Source organism: Leptodactylus fuscus, chromosome 2 (genome assembly GCF_031893055.1).
Source record: "Leptodactylus fuscus isolate aLepFus1 chromosome 2, aLepFus1.hap2, whole genome shotgun sequence".
Lineage (NCBI taxonomy): Eukaryota > Metazoa > Chordata > Amphibia > Anura > Leptodactylidae > Leptodactylus > Leptodactylus fuscus.
Window position 1 is genome coordinate 98316944 of NC_134266.1, and position 14130 is coordinate 98331073.

The following is a 14130-nucleotide window of genomic DNA, read 5'->3' on the forward strand; positions in this document are numbered from 1 at the left end:
TTTTTTTTTCCTGCTAGCAGAAAAAAAGAAGCGACATGACCTTTCTTCAGGCGGAAGCCGCGGCGCACTGAGCCGCGGCTTCCGCCTAGTGGCAGCACCCTCCGTTGTCGGCTCATTCATTTGAGCCGGCTACAGAGGGAAAGCCGCGACCACAATGGTTGTGGCAGGCGGGTTTTGACCCGCAGCTCCCACGTCACTCTCTGTGTCAAAATCCGCCCCCACCGCCCCCGTGTGAACGAGCCCTTAGTACCACCACAAACAATTAACTTCAGCTTTCGACTACTATCGCCTAAACCCTGATACCTTATAGACGTAGCAGCAGGGATCAGCTATATCCTCTGCTACCTGCAATTTTTAGCGATCAGGGTTTAGGGAACATCAATAGGGAGATAAGTGTTTCTCCCAACCACTGTCATAATGAAAGGGTAAAAGGGCCTGGAAGCAAGCTGCAGTCCACCAGTTAAATATCCCCGATTTAGACAAGTCTCTTCTTGATCACATAGCTCAGTTTACAGTAATGTCATGTAAAACCAAAAGTCTTAAACACAAGAGAAAACTAGTGCAAGTAAAACCCAATAAGACTAGAATAACTTATATATAATAATCTGCCCTGCTTCCACGTTGGAAATGCAGTATAGAACGGTTGGGTACTTCTTTAGTTTATATCTGACCCTTCTTCTTTGGGAGATATATGTCCAGTACTTGATTCATAATTACCAGTGCAGGATATAGAGGCAAGGCAAAACAAATATACCATAGAGGTCCCTTGATCTGTGCTTGAAACCAGTGAGAACACATTCCTAAAAGAACAGTGGATGTAGAAAGAAGGTATACTAAAAGACCGCAAGTGGCATGATAGAGTTTGAGTCGCGATACTGCAGTGACTCGTGCCAGATGTGGAAAAAGCAGTATAAGGCCACAAATGGCCTGACAACATGTAGTTAAAAATGTGAGCACACCTAACATACTGTGCCATGAGGTTAGATGAGATTGCTCAATGCGGTTTTTGCTGCATACAATAAAGGCTATACCTACTCCAGCAAAAATGACCACACAGAACTGTATAAGCCAATGCAAACGAGTCTTGAACTTGCGGGAAAGTGGACAGAATGGAGATGTTTCTGGAGACAACAGCAGTACAGCTTCCGTCATGCATAAGCAATACTACAAAGAAGAAAAACACACAATTTTAGAGGATAATGAAGACACACATATAAATCAAACAGTTAATTAGCAACAAAAACAAACATCGGGAAAAAAAAAGATAAAATTTTCCATTTGGTGGATTGGTATAATTTTCCATTCTTAGCAACCAACTTACAAACCAAACATCCTTGCCTTAACCACTTGGCGTTATAGACAATTTTGGACTTTATGACACAGCCCCATTTTTCAAATATAACATGTGACACTTTATGTGGTGATAACTTTGGAACGCTTTAACTTTATGGAGTGATTTTAAAAATGTTTTTTAATGACTCGTACTTTGAGTTTGTAGTAAATGTGGGTCAATGTTTTGTGTTTATTTATGAAAAATAGGACTTTTAGTGAAAATTTAGAAAAATATGCAATTTTCAAAGTTTGAAATTATCCTCTCTTCATATAGAGAGTCATACCACTCAACTCTGTTAAACGTTCATTTAATTTTTTAATTTTAATTTTTATTAATTTTTCTCAGTGTTGATGACACTGAGCTGTAACAAATGCCCCCTCTTACAGTACAAATCTATGGAAAAGTACAGTCAGGTGGGACATGCCTCACAGCTCACAAATAACAAATTAATGGCACCAATATCTCCAGCACCAGACCACATACCAAGAAAAGCGACTGAATTCAGCGCAAAGTTGGCTTTCTAGTGGTATATTATACTGCACATCAATGAGGACTTGAGAGGTCCTCTTTAAGATCCGTAATGTAAGAAGGGAGACAGAGACGGCCAGTGCCAGAGTTCAGAATCGTACCCCTTGGCTGCTCCTGCCTGACACCTCCATATGCGTACAATATCAAGATGGCGCCGCACTGAGCACCCTGTCTACCTGGATGGCTTCAGACTTCTTTGGGCAGTAGAACACAGTGGTAAGAAGAAAGGAGGAGGAGGGCTTGTGATGAAGGACATTTGGGGCATTTTATTGTGGTTAAGGAACAATAACGTTGATGCAAGATACCGAACTATCAGCTGTGAGCATGAGATCTCACCACCTATCAAAGGAACTGCCACATGTTATCATGATAGCTGCATATGTCCCCCACCTCTGCAAAAATATTTTTTTTGCCTGTTATATCTACATGCTGTGACCCCCCCCTCCTCGTATCCTCCAACCACATTCGGCTGTATTATTAACATCACTCCGCACAGAGAACTAAATGATCCTGCAGTGTGTCTGTGTTTCTTTCTTTTTAGTTGCTATGATTCCTAGGATTTCTCTATCTGCCATTAGCTTGTATGTGTTTTTCTCTTGTTATATACTACTGTACCATCTATGAAACTGTATCACTAAAATTTCCCCATTGTGGGACTATTAATGGATTATCTTATCTCTTATCTTATAGTCTGCTTTACTTGAGAACTTTGACACATCCCTGACTGCGGTCCTGCAGCTTATCAAGTAATTTGGGTCCCACTCAGGATAAAAATTTCAGAGTATCTAAGGCAGACAGTGGACCTTCCCTTATACCCTCCTCCCCTCTCCACTTGACCTTGTTCAGCCACCTAGAGCCCTAGGGTGAGTGATTAGATGCCCTCATATGGGGAAAATACTGGAGGTTCTCCCATGCACAGTATGCTCATGTAAGTGGTAAAATGGCCACAGACATGCGCAGTCGGCTCTGCTCGATGGCAGTGTGGACTGCGCATGCCTGGGATTTAGATTCCGAAGAGGATAGGCATGCCAGAAGAAGATGAGACAGTGCTGGAGAGCTTTCATGCAGCACAGGGGACACCCCCAGTGCTGTGAGAAAACTAATTTGCATAACGAAGAAAACCGAGAATATCTACCGAACAGCGGCGTTGAGAAGACATCTAAAGGTAGGAGAAGAATAGCCTTTCTTCAGGCTATTCCTAATGATAGAATCCCTTTAACCCCAAAACATGGACAGGATTTGGGTGCACTAGTTTATGGGATATAGAAGTTTATGGTATTGATTCTAGTTTTTCTGTGATTCATGTTTATGTATTAACAACAATTACTGCAAGTCAATGAGATCATTTCTTTCCCTGGTGTTAGGTTGATCATCTGAACCTGTGCAAATTGGTCTCATTGATTCACAGATGGTGTTATCCCATTAGAAAAGAGATTGTGTTTCAGAGGAACATGGGACAAAAACTAAAATATCACTTTTAATATACTGCATTAAAAGACTCAAGCCCTTAGTCATAATAGAAAATATATAAAAACAAGAGTGAGCGTATATATCCTTCACATTCTGAGTTATCCCCTTAATTGTGTCCCAAATCTGGCTCATTGTTTAAAGGCTATGGATATGTTTGGGATTTTTAGATTTTTAAATTATGTAATGAATGTACTTGGGGCTAAAAATCTTTTTTGTCAGTTTTTAAAAATTAAAAATTTGGAAATCTAATACAGGCTAAGGTTTAAATAAAAAACTGTTGATACTAATCAAATACATGAAAGCTTGAAGGTAACTCTAATGGTCACCTTATTGGATGTCAACCAGATCTCTCAGATGTATGTAACAAATTGCTGACTTCACAAAAAATGTGAAGTTGAAAAGCATTAGGGAGTTGAGAATGGAAAGGAATAATAAACAACTTGTAGTATTTTAATATACTTACAGAAACAGTCATGAATACAGGATGCCATGAGAAGAGACCTGTGCAGAGTAATTAAAGTTCGGAAAAAAAAGGTTATTTGTTTGTGCTCTTCCTTTTTGATGAAAATACATTTTTGTAAGAAGAATAGTGTAATCCTTAAACTTATATTTGACACCAAAGATCCCTGCAGATCAGCTACTGAGACAGCACAGCTCCCAGTATTGTTTATATTCCAATGTAATTTAGTATCTTTTGGGGGGACTTATAGGTTGTAATGCCCCCAATCAGAGGGGACTCTGATTGCAAGAGTTAGCTCTGTGTCTCCGCTGTACATTACAGCGTAGACCCGGCAGCTATGGTGACCGCAATGAAGCAGAGCAGTTTCATTTTCTTTAGTAATACAAACAATGGAGCCACACACTCAAACAACTGTGGATAGTGGTACAGGCAAAGCGGGTCCTCCGACCCAAATGCACAGAAAAAATTATTTACTGCACACACATATATATAAAGTTTATTTTTAACAACCTCTTTAAACTTTAGCTTTTCGAAGGTTGAAAGCGGCAGCCAAATTCACAGCAATAACAGTAATGACATGCTGGGGGTATTTATCTATTCCTCTTTGCTAGTTTTCTAGCATAAAGGAATTATATTGTGGTGCACAATTGGCATAAATTCCTTTATTGCACCAAATGTGCGTCACTACTCAAGTTTTGCACCTCACTTGTCATCTACTGTAAATGTGGGCGGAATTGGGCAAGCTGACATATTTGTTATAACCCATGCTAGTTTTCTGGCATGAATTGTGATGTTAATCTCCATTCGGGTGTAAAGGTGTGCACCTAATTTAAGCAAAGGCTGGGGTCTTCTCATAAATCAGCTTTGCCCTGCTACTGCCTGTTGGAGACATTTGTTAAGACTGATTTACAAAATCTTAATACATCTTACCCAGTTTGTGGATAAGATTTGTTTAACAGTTAAAGGGGTTTTCCCATCTCCTTGTTTCAGCAGTTTGCATTCTGTCTCTTCTTTTCACTTCCTGTATTTCTCCCCTCCCAACACTCTCTCTGAACAGGGACACTGCAGTATCACAATTCTTATGCAGATCAGATAATATGCAGATGCTTGTACATAAAAGGCTCAGTGTTATCTGTGTGTTTACATAGAGAAATAACAGACTTGGCTTTATCAGCAAACTGCAATTAGCTGAGCTGATTGTCTTGCCAACACTGAGTAAGTGACGTCACTTGTCCTATCTCTCAGATCCGTGTTTATAGCAACGCTGTGTAAACAATGAGAGGAATAAGTTCACATAGCAGGCAAACAAAGCAGCATTTCTAAAGCAATATATTTAGGAAAAGTCTTCAATTTACATAAGCTAGCAGTATAGATAGGATCCTTGAGATGGGACAATCCTTTTAACCTACTGTAAGTACACCCTGTGTAACCCCATCCTAAGAGTAGCTGCACAAAGCAGACGTATTCTTCTATAGGTTGACTCAGTATACCATTGTTGCTGTGGATTTCACCCTTCACATTAAAAGCCGTGAAATCCTCAGTCAAATTCTGTTAAATAAACTAACATAATGGATAATTTTACAATGAGTGCTTTAAAGTACAGTAAAGTATATATACAAGTATGGTAGTACTGTGTTTAACCAATTAAAATTTTTACTCACTAGTTCCAGGCCGAGAGAGAATCACTAAGAAGATAGTGAAACCAAGTGCAATAATATGTGCCACAAAGCCGCTGAATCTCCGCAGACATCTGTAAAGCCAATAATCTGGAACTCTTGGAGAAGCTGCCCCAGTTGGGGCATACAGAGTGGATACTTCTGGCATTTCCTATGATGGATTTGGACACTTTTTAAATATACTTAAACATTTTCCAAGCACCAAAATTATTATATAATATACACAACATACTGGAGAAAAGTCCCACCAATAAACTGAACTTTCACCAACTACACAATCCGAAATATCATACATCATTTAATTCTTGTTGTGCCCCTGAATAATTTGGTAGATTTTTTTGGAGCCTTTCTCTTGCGCTGTAGCTTTTGAACTGGTAGAAAGATTTAAAAACATAAACGTTAAATTTAGAATTGTACTTGGTGACAGCTCCTCTTTAAAAAATGAACTTGAAATCTTTGAAATAAACATACAGTAAATACATTGTACAAATTAGGGTGTTTTAAGGTGTTACTGCAAAAGGACAACTACACACTGGGGAAGATGCTTCATATTATAAATTGGGGAATAAAGCCACAATAACATCCAGTGAGCAATTTTAATTCTAGAGATTTTATATCCTTCTCTCTGATACTGAACAAGGAAATTTATCTTTGCTATTTTGGAGATAATTTATATGTGTGTTTGGATAGGTGTTTTTATTCCTGTAAAGTACACCCCTGCTGGGCTCTCAGCAGGCCATGAAACATAATCATGAAAAGGTTTGTTGCATCTTATACAATGGACTGCTTTCTGCATCTTTCTGTGCAGCTTTGTATATCCGGAGTGCATTGCTAAATTGATTTCAGAAATAAATTGTGACGGCTCATCTAGCAAAACACCAGTCTTACTAACAAGCACCTCTACGGGCTGTGCTGGCAACACTGCTGTTATTATATAACATAATGTCAATATTCATCAGACGTGAAACCAAAGATGAAACCTGGAGACAAAATCTGTCTATGGTCAGCTCCAGTGGAATAACTAAAGTCTTGTGGGCCCCGATGTAAACATTTGTTCGGGCCCCTTAACCCACTCCTTAGGCTGGGTTCACACTAGCGTAGGGTTCACATGTAGGATTTTGCTGTCCGCTTCAAAAATCGGACATCTTTGTAAACGGACACTTAAGGACAGACATGGACAGTAAAGGACACTACATAATATCCCATTTAAAATCATGGAAATTGTAAATGGACACAGCTAGTGTTTGATCTTCCGCGTACATTAGCCATGGACACTTGCTGTCGGACACCGACGCTAGTGTGAACCCAGCCTTAGAGTGAATTCTTGGTGATGGTTACTAGTGCTGCAGCGATATCTCAGATGCTTGAAAAGGATACAGCTGTAGTACCCACAACTGCAGTTATCCATAATAACAATGAGTGAGCAGGCACGTAAACAATACAGGGACAGTATAATATGCTCCATAGTGGACCCCACACAGTATTATATGATCCACAGTGGCCCCCACAAAGTATTATATATTCCATAAAGGACACCACACACTTGCTCCTAGAGAAAAGTAGATAAGTCAGGTACTTTTCAATGAATTAGGCATCTATGCTACAGAGGTAGTCAGATTTACAATTCTGAGGTGGCAAGTATAACATTCCTGTAATACCGTTTAATTCAGATAACTCTGGCAATCCCATTGAAATGAATGAGGCTGCCATCCATCACCAGTCATGACCCCCCCCCCCTTCTCAAGATTAGTGAGGGTCTCAGAGGTCAGATCACAAGCAATCCAGTATTTATCCTCTATGCTATTGAAAAAGCTTCACAACACATCCAGGTGTGCCATCTATGGGGACGTCTGAGGGTCCGTTTCTTTCCAAAGAAAATAGAGCAGGTCCTATCTAGCTCTGTGTCATCGAAACAGATCAGAAGCCTCTGTAGCTATCAATGCATAACTAAATGCATTTGGATGTCTCTCCAAGTGTCATCCAACTGCATTTTGCAGCAAACTCAGCTCCACATCGGCAGATCACGATCAGTTGTGTACATGGGATCTAAATATTGCTCATGGCATAACCAATTTTAAGAATCACCCACTTTTAGAACTAAAGTAGAATAATAATAATACATTTTATTTATATAGCGCCAACATATTTCGCAGCGCTGTACAATTTGTAGGGTTCAGATACAGACAGAAAGATACATAACAAAGAACTTCATTTCACAAAATGGGACTGAGGGCCCTGCTCAAGAGAGCTTACAATCTATGAGGTAGAGGGGGTGACACAAGAGGTAGCAGGGGCGGCATTGCTTATACAGTATTCAGACAATTCTATAATAGAGGTGATTGTCATTACACAAATAATACTGAATGAGCAGTCACTAGTGGTGACCTTTAACATGTGGATGGAGCTTGAACAGATAAGTTAGGCTGAAAAGGCACCATATCAAGTGGGGTAGTGTGGGAGCGGGGACAGAGGAGGGTTAAAATTTAGGGATTCTTTTAGCAATAAAGGACATCAGAATTGTAGTACGGAAGGGTTGACTTTAGGAATTGTGATATGCCTGTCTGAAGAGATGTGTCTTTAGTTTGCGCTTAAAGGGATTCTACCACTAAAACACTTTTTTTTCTAGTTACCACGTCGGAATAGCCTTTAAAAAGGCTATTCGTCTCTTACCTGTGGAAGTGCTCTCCGCCGCGCCGTTCGTTCAAAATACCGGTTTGTACCGGTATGCTAATGAGTTCTCTCGCAGCGATGGGGGCGTCCCCATCGCAGGAGCAGCGATGGGGGCATCCCCATTGCAGCTCGAAAACCGACCGCAGCGCCGCCTCTCTGGTCTTCGGTGTCCTCCCCTTGCTTCTTCAGCGTACTGTCGGACGCCTGCGCAGTACGCTCTGTTCGGCGAAGATTGCTGAACGTACTGCGCATGCGCGAAATTGCGGTCCCAGCCATAGTGCGGGCACCGCACTTTCGCGCATGCGCAGTATGTTCGGCAATCTTCGCCGAACAGAGAGCATACTGCGCAGGCGTCCGACAGACGCTGAAGAGGCAAGGGGAGGACACCGAAGACCAGAGAGGCGGCGCTGCGGTCAGTTTTCGAGCTGCAATGGGGACGCCCCCATCGCTGCTCCTGCGATGGGGACGCCCCCATCGCTGCGAGAGAACTCATTAGCATACCGGTACAAACCGGTATTTTGAACGAACGGCGCGGCGGAGAGCACTTCCACAGGTAAGAGACGAATAGCCTTTTTAAAGGCTATTCCGACGTGGTAACTAGAAAAAAAAGTGTTTTAGTGGTAGAATCCCTTTAAAGCTGTAGAAAGTGGGAGTTAATCTGATTGTCCGGGGTAGAGCATTCCAGAGAAGTGGTGCAGCTCGGGAGAAGTCTTGTATACGTGCGTGGGAGGTTCTGATGATAGAGGAGGTAAGTGTTATTTCATTGAGTGAACGGAGAGCACGGGTTGGGCGGTAGACAGAGATGAGGGAGGAAATGTAGGGAGGTGCAGCATTATGGAGAGCCTTGTGGATGAGAGTGATAACTTTATATTTTATTCTATAATGAATAGGCAGCCAGTGTAGTGACTGGCACAGACCAGAGGCATCGCTGTAGAGTCTAGACTGATAGATGAGCCTGGCCGCTGCATTCAGAATAGATTGTAGAGGGGAGAGTTTAGTAAGGGGAAGACCGATTAGTAAGGAGTTACAGTAGTCAAGGCGAGAATGAATCAGAGAGACAATAAGTGTCTTTAGTGTATCTCTGGTAAGGAATGGGCGTATTCTGGAGATGTTTTTGAGGTGGAGGTGACATGAACGTGCGAGTGATTCGATATGACAGGTGAAGGAAAGGTCTGCGTCAAACATGACCCCGAGGCAGCAGGCATACTGCCTAGGAGTTATAGTAAGGCCTAAGACTGCAATGGATATATCAGGGACAGATCTATTAGATGGTGGAAACAGTAGTAGTTCAGTCTTGGAGAGATTTAGTTTCAGATAGAGCGAGGACATGATATTAGAGACAGCAGAGAGACAGTCACTGGTGTTCTGTATGAGTGCAGGGGTGATGTCCCGGGAAGATGTGTATAATTGGGTGTCATCAGCATAGAGATGGTACCTGAAGCCAAATCTTGCAATGGTTTGTCCAATGGGGGCTGTGCAGAGAGAAAAAAGCAGGGGGCTGAGGACCGAGCCCTGAGGAACCCCAACAGCAAGGGAAAGAGGGGAGGAAACAGAGCCTGCGAATGATACACTGAAAGTGCGGTCTGAGAGATAAGAGGAAAACCAGGAGAGCGCAGTGTCCATGAGGCCGACTGAGCGGAGCATAGTGAGGAGAAGTTGATGGTCAACAGTGTCAAAAGCTGCAGAGAGGTCCAGAAGAATAAGAAGAGAGAAGTCACCATTGGATTTAGCCGTCAGGAGATCATTGGAGACTTTTGTGAGAACCGTTTCAGTAGAGTGCAGAGCGCGGAAACCAGATTGTAAGGGGTCAAGCAGAGAGTTAGCAGAGAGATAGCGGATTAAACGAGAATAGACCAGGCGTTCCAAAAGTTTAGAGATGAAGGGGAGGTTAGAGACGGGTCAATAGTTAGCAGCACAGGACGGGTCCAGGGAGGGTTTTTTCAATAGCGGAGTTATAACAGCATGCTTGAAGGAGGATGGGAAGATTCCAGAAGAGAGAGAGAGGTTAAATATTTTAGTAAGGTAAGTTGTGACAGCAGGGGACAGAGATTGGAGAAGGTGTGAGGGGAAGGGGTCACTACTGCAGGTTGTAGGGCGAGATGAAGAAAGTAGCTGGGAGACTTCCTCTTCTGTAACAGGTTCGAAAGATGAGAATGGACAGTCTGACGTGAGGGGGTCGGTACTATGGTAGGTGTGGGAATCAATACCACCTGGGGCTTGGGCAGTTATTTCCTGACGGATCTTATCAATTTTATCATGGAAATACGTGGCCAGGTCATCAGCACTAAGGTCTGTGAGTGGCGTCTGTACCTTGGGTGTGAGTAAGGAGTGAAAGGTTTCAAAAAGCCTTTTAGGGTTGCTGGAGAGAGAAGAGATGAGGGCGGTGAAATAGTCTTGTTTTGCGAGTTGAAGGGCAGAGCTATATTATTTAAGCATAAACTTGAAGTGGAGGAAATCTGCAGGTGAGCGTGATTTTCTCCAGACACGTTCGGCACATCTAGAGCACCGCTGAAGAAATCGTGTCTGTGGCATGTGCCAGGGTTGCTGCCTCCTATGTGGGACTTTACGAGTGGAGGGGGGAGCAACCTCATCCAATGCATTTTTAAGTGTTTCATTATAGTGACTGGTGGCCAGGTTGGGACAGGAGATTGAGGAGATGGGGGACAGGGAGGTCTGAAGAGTATCTGAGAGGTACTGGGTGTCGATAGCACGCAGATTCCTATGTGTGTGATGGGTAGGTGTATCTTGTGAAGGGGAGAGGGCACTGATGGTGAGAGATAGAAGGTTATGATCAGAGAGCGGCAGAGAAGAGTTAGTAAATTTAGAAACTGTGAGGAGTCGATGGAAGACAAGATCAATCGTGTTCCCATCTACATGTGTGGCAGAAGAAGAACATTGTGAAATACCAAGAGAAGTGGTTAATGAGAGAAACTGTGAGGCAGCCGGGGAGTGAGGGGAGGCAATAGGGATGTTAAAGTCACCCATGATGAGGGTAGGAATTTCACTGGATAAGAAGTGGGGAAGCCAAGAAGCAAAGTGGTCCAAAAATTGATAGGGTGAGCCAGGTGGACGGTAGATCACGGCAACACATAAGGAGAGTGGGCGGAAAAGTCTGATAGCATGGACTTCAAATGAGGAGAATGTGAGTGAGGGTAGTGGGGGAATGGACTGAAAAATGCACTGTGGTGACAGAAGTAAGCCAACCCCACCACCCTGCCTGTTGTCAGGCCTAGAGGTATGTGAGAATTGTAGGCCACCATGAGACAGAGCAGCAGGGGAGGCTGTATCTGCCTGCTGGATCCAAGTTTCAGTAAGGGCGAGCAGGCCAAGGGATTTACTGAGGAATAAGTCATTAATATATTCTAGTTTGTTACACACTGAGCGGGCGTTCCAGAGAGAGCAGTTAAAAGAGACAGGGGAGAGATGAGGAGAAGGAACACGGTAAATATTGATGAGGTTTGTAGGCCTTCTATGTGTGCAAAAGAAGAGTTAGTGAAGGAAGGAGGGCCGGGGTTAGGAGAGATGTCCCCAGCAGCTAGGAGGAGTAAAATGGACAGAGACAGAAGGTGGTTCAGTGATTTATAGAATTGCATTTAAGCACTGCACTCTCTAGAGGCCCAGGTAAAAGCATCTACTACTGTTTCCACCATCTAATAGATCTGTCCCTGATATATCCATTGTAGTCTCAGGCCTTACTATAACTCCTAGGCAGCATGCCCGCTGCCTCGGGATCATGTTTGACGCAGACCTTTCCTTCACCCCTCATATTGAATCACTCGCACGTTCATGTCACCTCCACCTCAAAAACATCTCCAGAATACGCCCTTTCCTCATCAGAGATACACTAAAGACACTTATTGTCTCTCTGATTCACTCTCGCCTTGACTACTGTAACTCCTTACTAATCGGTCTTCCCCTTACTAAACTCTCCCCTCTACAATCTATTCTGAATGCAGCGGCCAGGCTCATCTATCAGTCTAGACGCTATAGCGATGCCTCTGGTCTGTGCCAGTCATTACATTGGCTGCCTATTCATTATAGAATAAAATATCACTCTCATCCACAAGGCTCTCCAAAATGCTGCCCCTCCCTACATTTCCTCCCTCATCTCTGTCTACCGCCCAACCCGTGCTCTCCGTTCACTCAATGACCTAACACTTACATCCTCTATTATCAGAACCTCCCACGCTCGTATACAAGACTTCTCCCGAGCTGCACCACTTCTCTGGAATGCTCTACCACGGACAATCAGATTAACTCCTAATTTCTACAGTTTCAAACACAAACTAAAGACACATCTTTTCAGACAAGCCTATCACAATTTCTAATGTAAACCCTTAACCCTCCTCTGTCCCCGCTCCCACATTTCCCCACATGATATGATGTCATCTCATGCTAACTTTATAGATCCAAGCTCCATCCACATGTTAAAGGACACAACTAGTGACGGCTCATAAAGTTTTACGTTTGTGTAATGACAGTAGCCTCTATTACAACATTGTCTGACCTCTTGTGTCACCCCCTCTACCTCATAGATTGTAAGCTCCTGTGAGCAGGGCCCTCAGTCCCATTGTGTGAAATTACTTTCTTTGTAATGCATCTTTCTGTCTGTATTTGAACCCTATAAATTGTACAGCGCTGCGGAATATGTTGGCACTATATATAAAAAAAATATTATTATTATCACTCCTCTCGCCTTTCGTCACACAGTTCCATGAAATAGCATCACTCCTCTGCCCTTTGGCCCTTCCATCATGCAGCCCCATGTAAATGCATTGCTCCCATCCCCTTTGGGCCTTCCATCGGCCCCATTTAAAAACTTATCACTCCATTCTAGTCTCTACCCTGTTTTCTGCCCCTCCAACTTACTGTCCCATGTATGAGACCTCAATCTCTGCCCTCAGACCCTTCATGATACAGTCTCATGTCAAACTCATCCCTCTCCTTTCTTACTCTACTACCAGGAAATAAAGGAGTATGCAGTCAGAATGTGCACCATTGTTGTGGTAGGGGGCTGGGGGTAAGAAGGTACAACTTATATTTGTAAATGGAGGCATAACTTCTTTTGGATATCCGAGTCACTTGTTTAAAACATTTAACGCCTAAAAGTCAGTTCATGGTGTGGAAGGAGAATTACATTCTAAGCCATGTTCAGACGTGGTGAATATGGTGAAGATTCTGCAATATATATACACAACAACAATACAGTAATACGGGCCCGATCCAGAGTTTACAGGAGCCACATGATAACTAGCCAGTATACAATATATATACATGCAGAGCATAAAACTGCATCACAGTGTGAACATGGCCTTACAGTCACAGCATTTTACCAAATAACTCCATTCAACATATTCACCCAGTGTCAGGTACCCTGTATGACAGCAGGTGACAGCCATGCTGGGAGTTGTAGTTATACATCAGCTGGACAGCTATAGGTTTTAGGCCAGACTACCAGAACAATAAAGTGAATATGATACTAAACATAGGTCATTTACAAACGCACTTTCCTTACTGAATTAGATTTATTAAAGGTAACAGTAAGTGTGATGTTAGACTAGCCCACAAAGGGTGCAAGCACACACAGAGGCCCCGGTCACGTGATATGGGTCCCCTACCTCTGGTATCTACATCACGTATGTCACTATTCACACGGGCTCTGCCACACACACACTAGAATGTACCGTGTACGTCCCGGGGCCACGGACCGGATGCGGTAGTGTCTACACTGGAGATACTGCAGGTAGGTGTGATGTCACAGGAAGGGGCGGAGTCTATGTCTGAGGTAGCGAGAGCGGAGCAAGTGTAGCTGGTGAATGGAGAGAGTGAGGGTTGTAGTGAGGGCTGCATGATGGATGGAAAGAGGGGAGATATGTTACATGGGACTGCATCATGGAAGGGAAGAGGAGTGATGTTTACATGGGACTGCATGACAGAAGGGAAGAGGAGAGATATGTTTACATGGGACTGCATGACAGAAGGGAAGAGGAGAG

The 14130-nt window shown here is 43.1% G+C and overlaps 1 protein-coding gene across 1 annotated transcript; it reads right to left on the minus strand.

Moving 5' to 3' along the window:
* Positions 1 to 452: 452 nt before the first annotated feature.
* CYB561D1 (cytochrome b561 family member D1) lies at positions 453 to 13833 on the minus strand. The gene is made up of 4 exons (XM_075264354.1): positions 13822 to 13833; positions 5453 to 5618; positions 3795 to 3832; positions 453 to 1164 (listed from the first exon to the last, which is right to left on the minus strand). Exons 2-4 carry the CDS (start codon positions 5613 to 5615, stop codon positions 661 to 663), a joined length of 705 nt encoding a protein of 234 aa, XP_075120455.1. The 5' UTR covers positions 5616 to 5618; positions 13822 to 13833; the 3' UTR covers positions 453 to 660.
* Positions 13834 to 14130: the final 297 nt, after the last annotated feature.

What these genes read in the sequence shown, in the direction of transcription:
- CYB561D1 (XM_075264354.1), bottom strand. Translation starts at nt 5,615, where the DNA reads ATGCCAGAAGTATCCACTCTGTATGCCCCAACTGGGGCAGCTTCTCCA. An exon ending in TCTCTCTCGGCCTGGAACTA is followed by an intron (nt 3,833 to 5,452) that starts GTGAGTAAAAAT and finishes TACTCTGCACAG; the next exon opens with GTCTCTTCTCATGGCATCCT. An exon ending in CTGTATTCATGACTGTTTCT is followed by an intron (nt 1,165 to 3,794) that starts GTAAGTATATTA and finishes TCTTCTTTGTAG; the next exon opens with TATTGCTTATGCATGACGGA.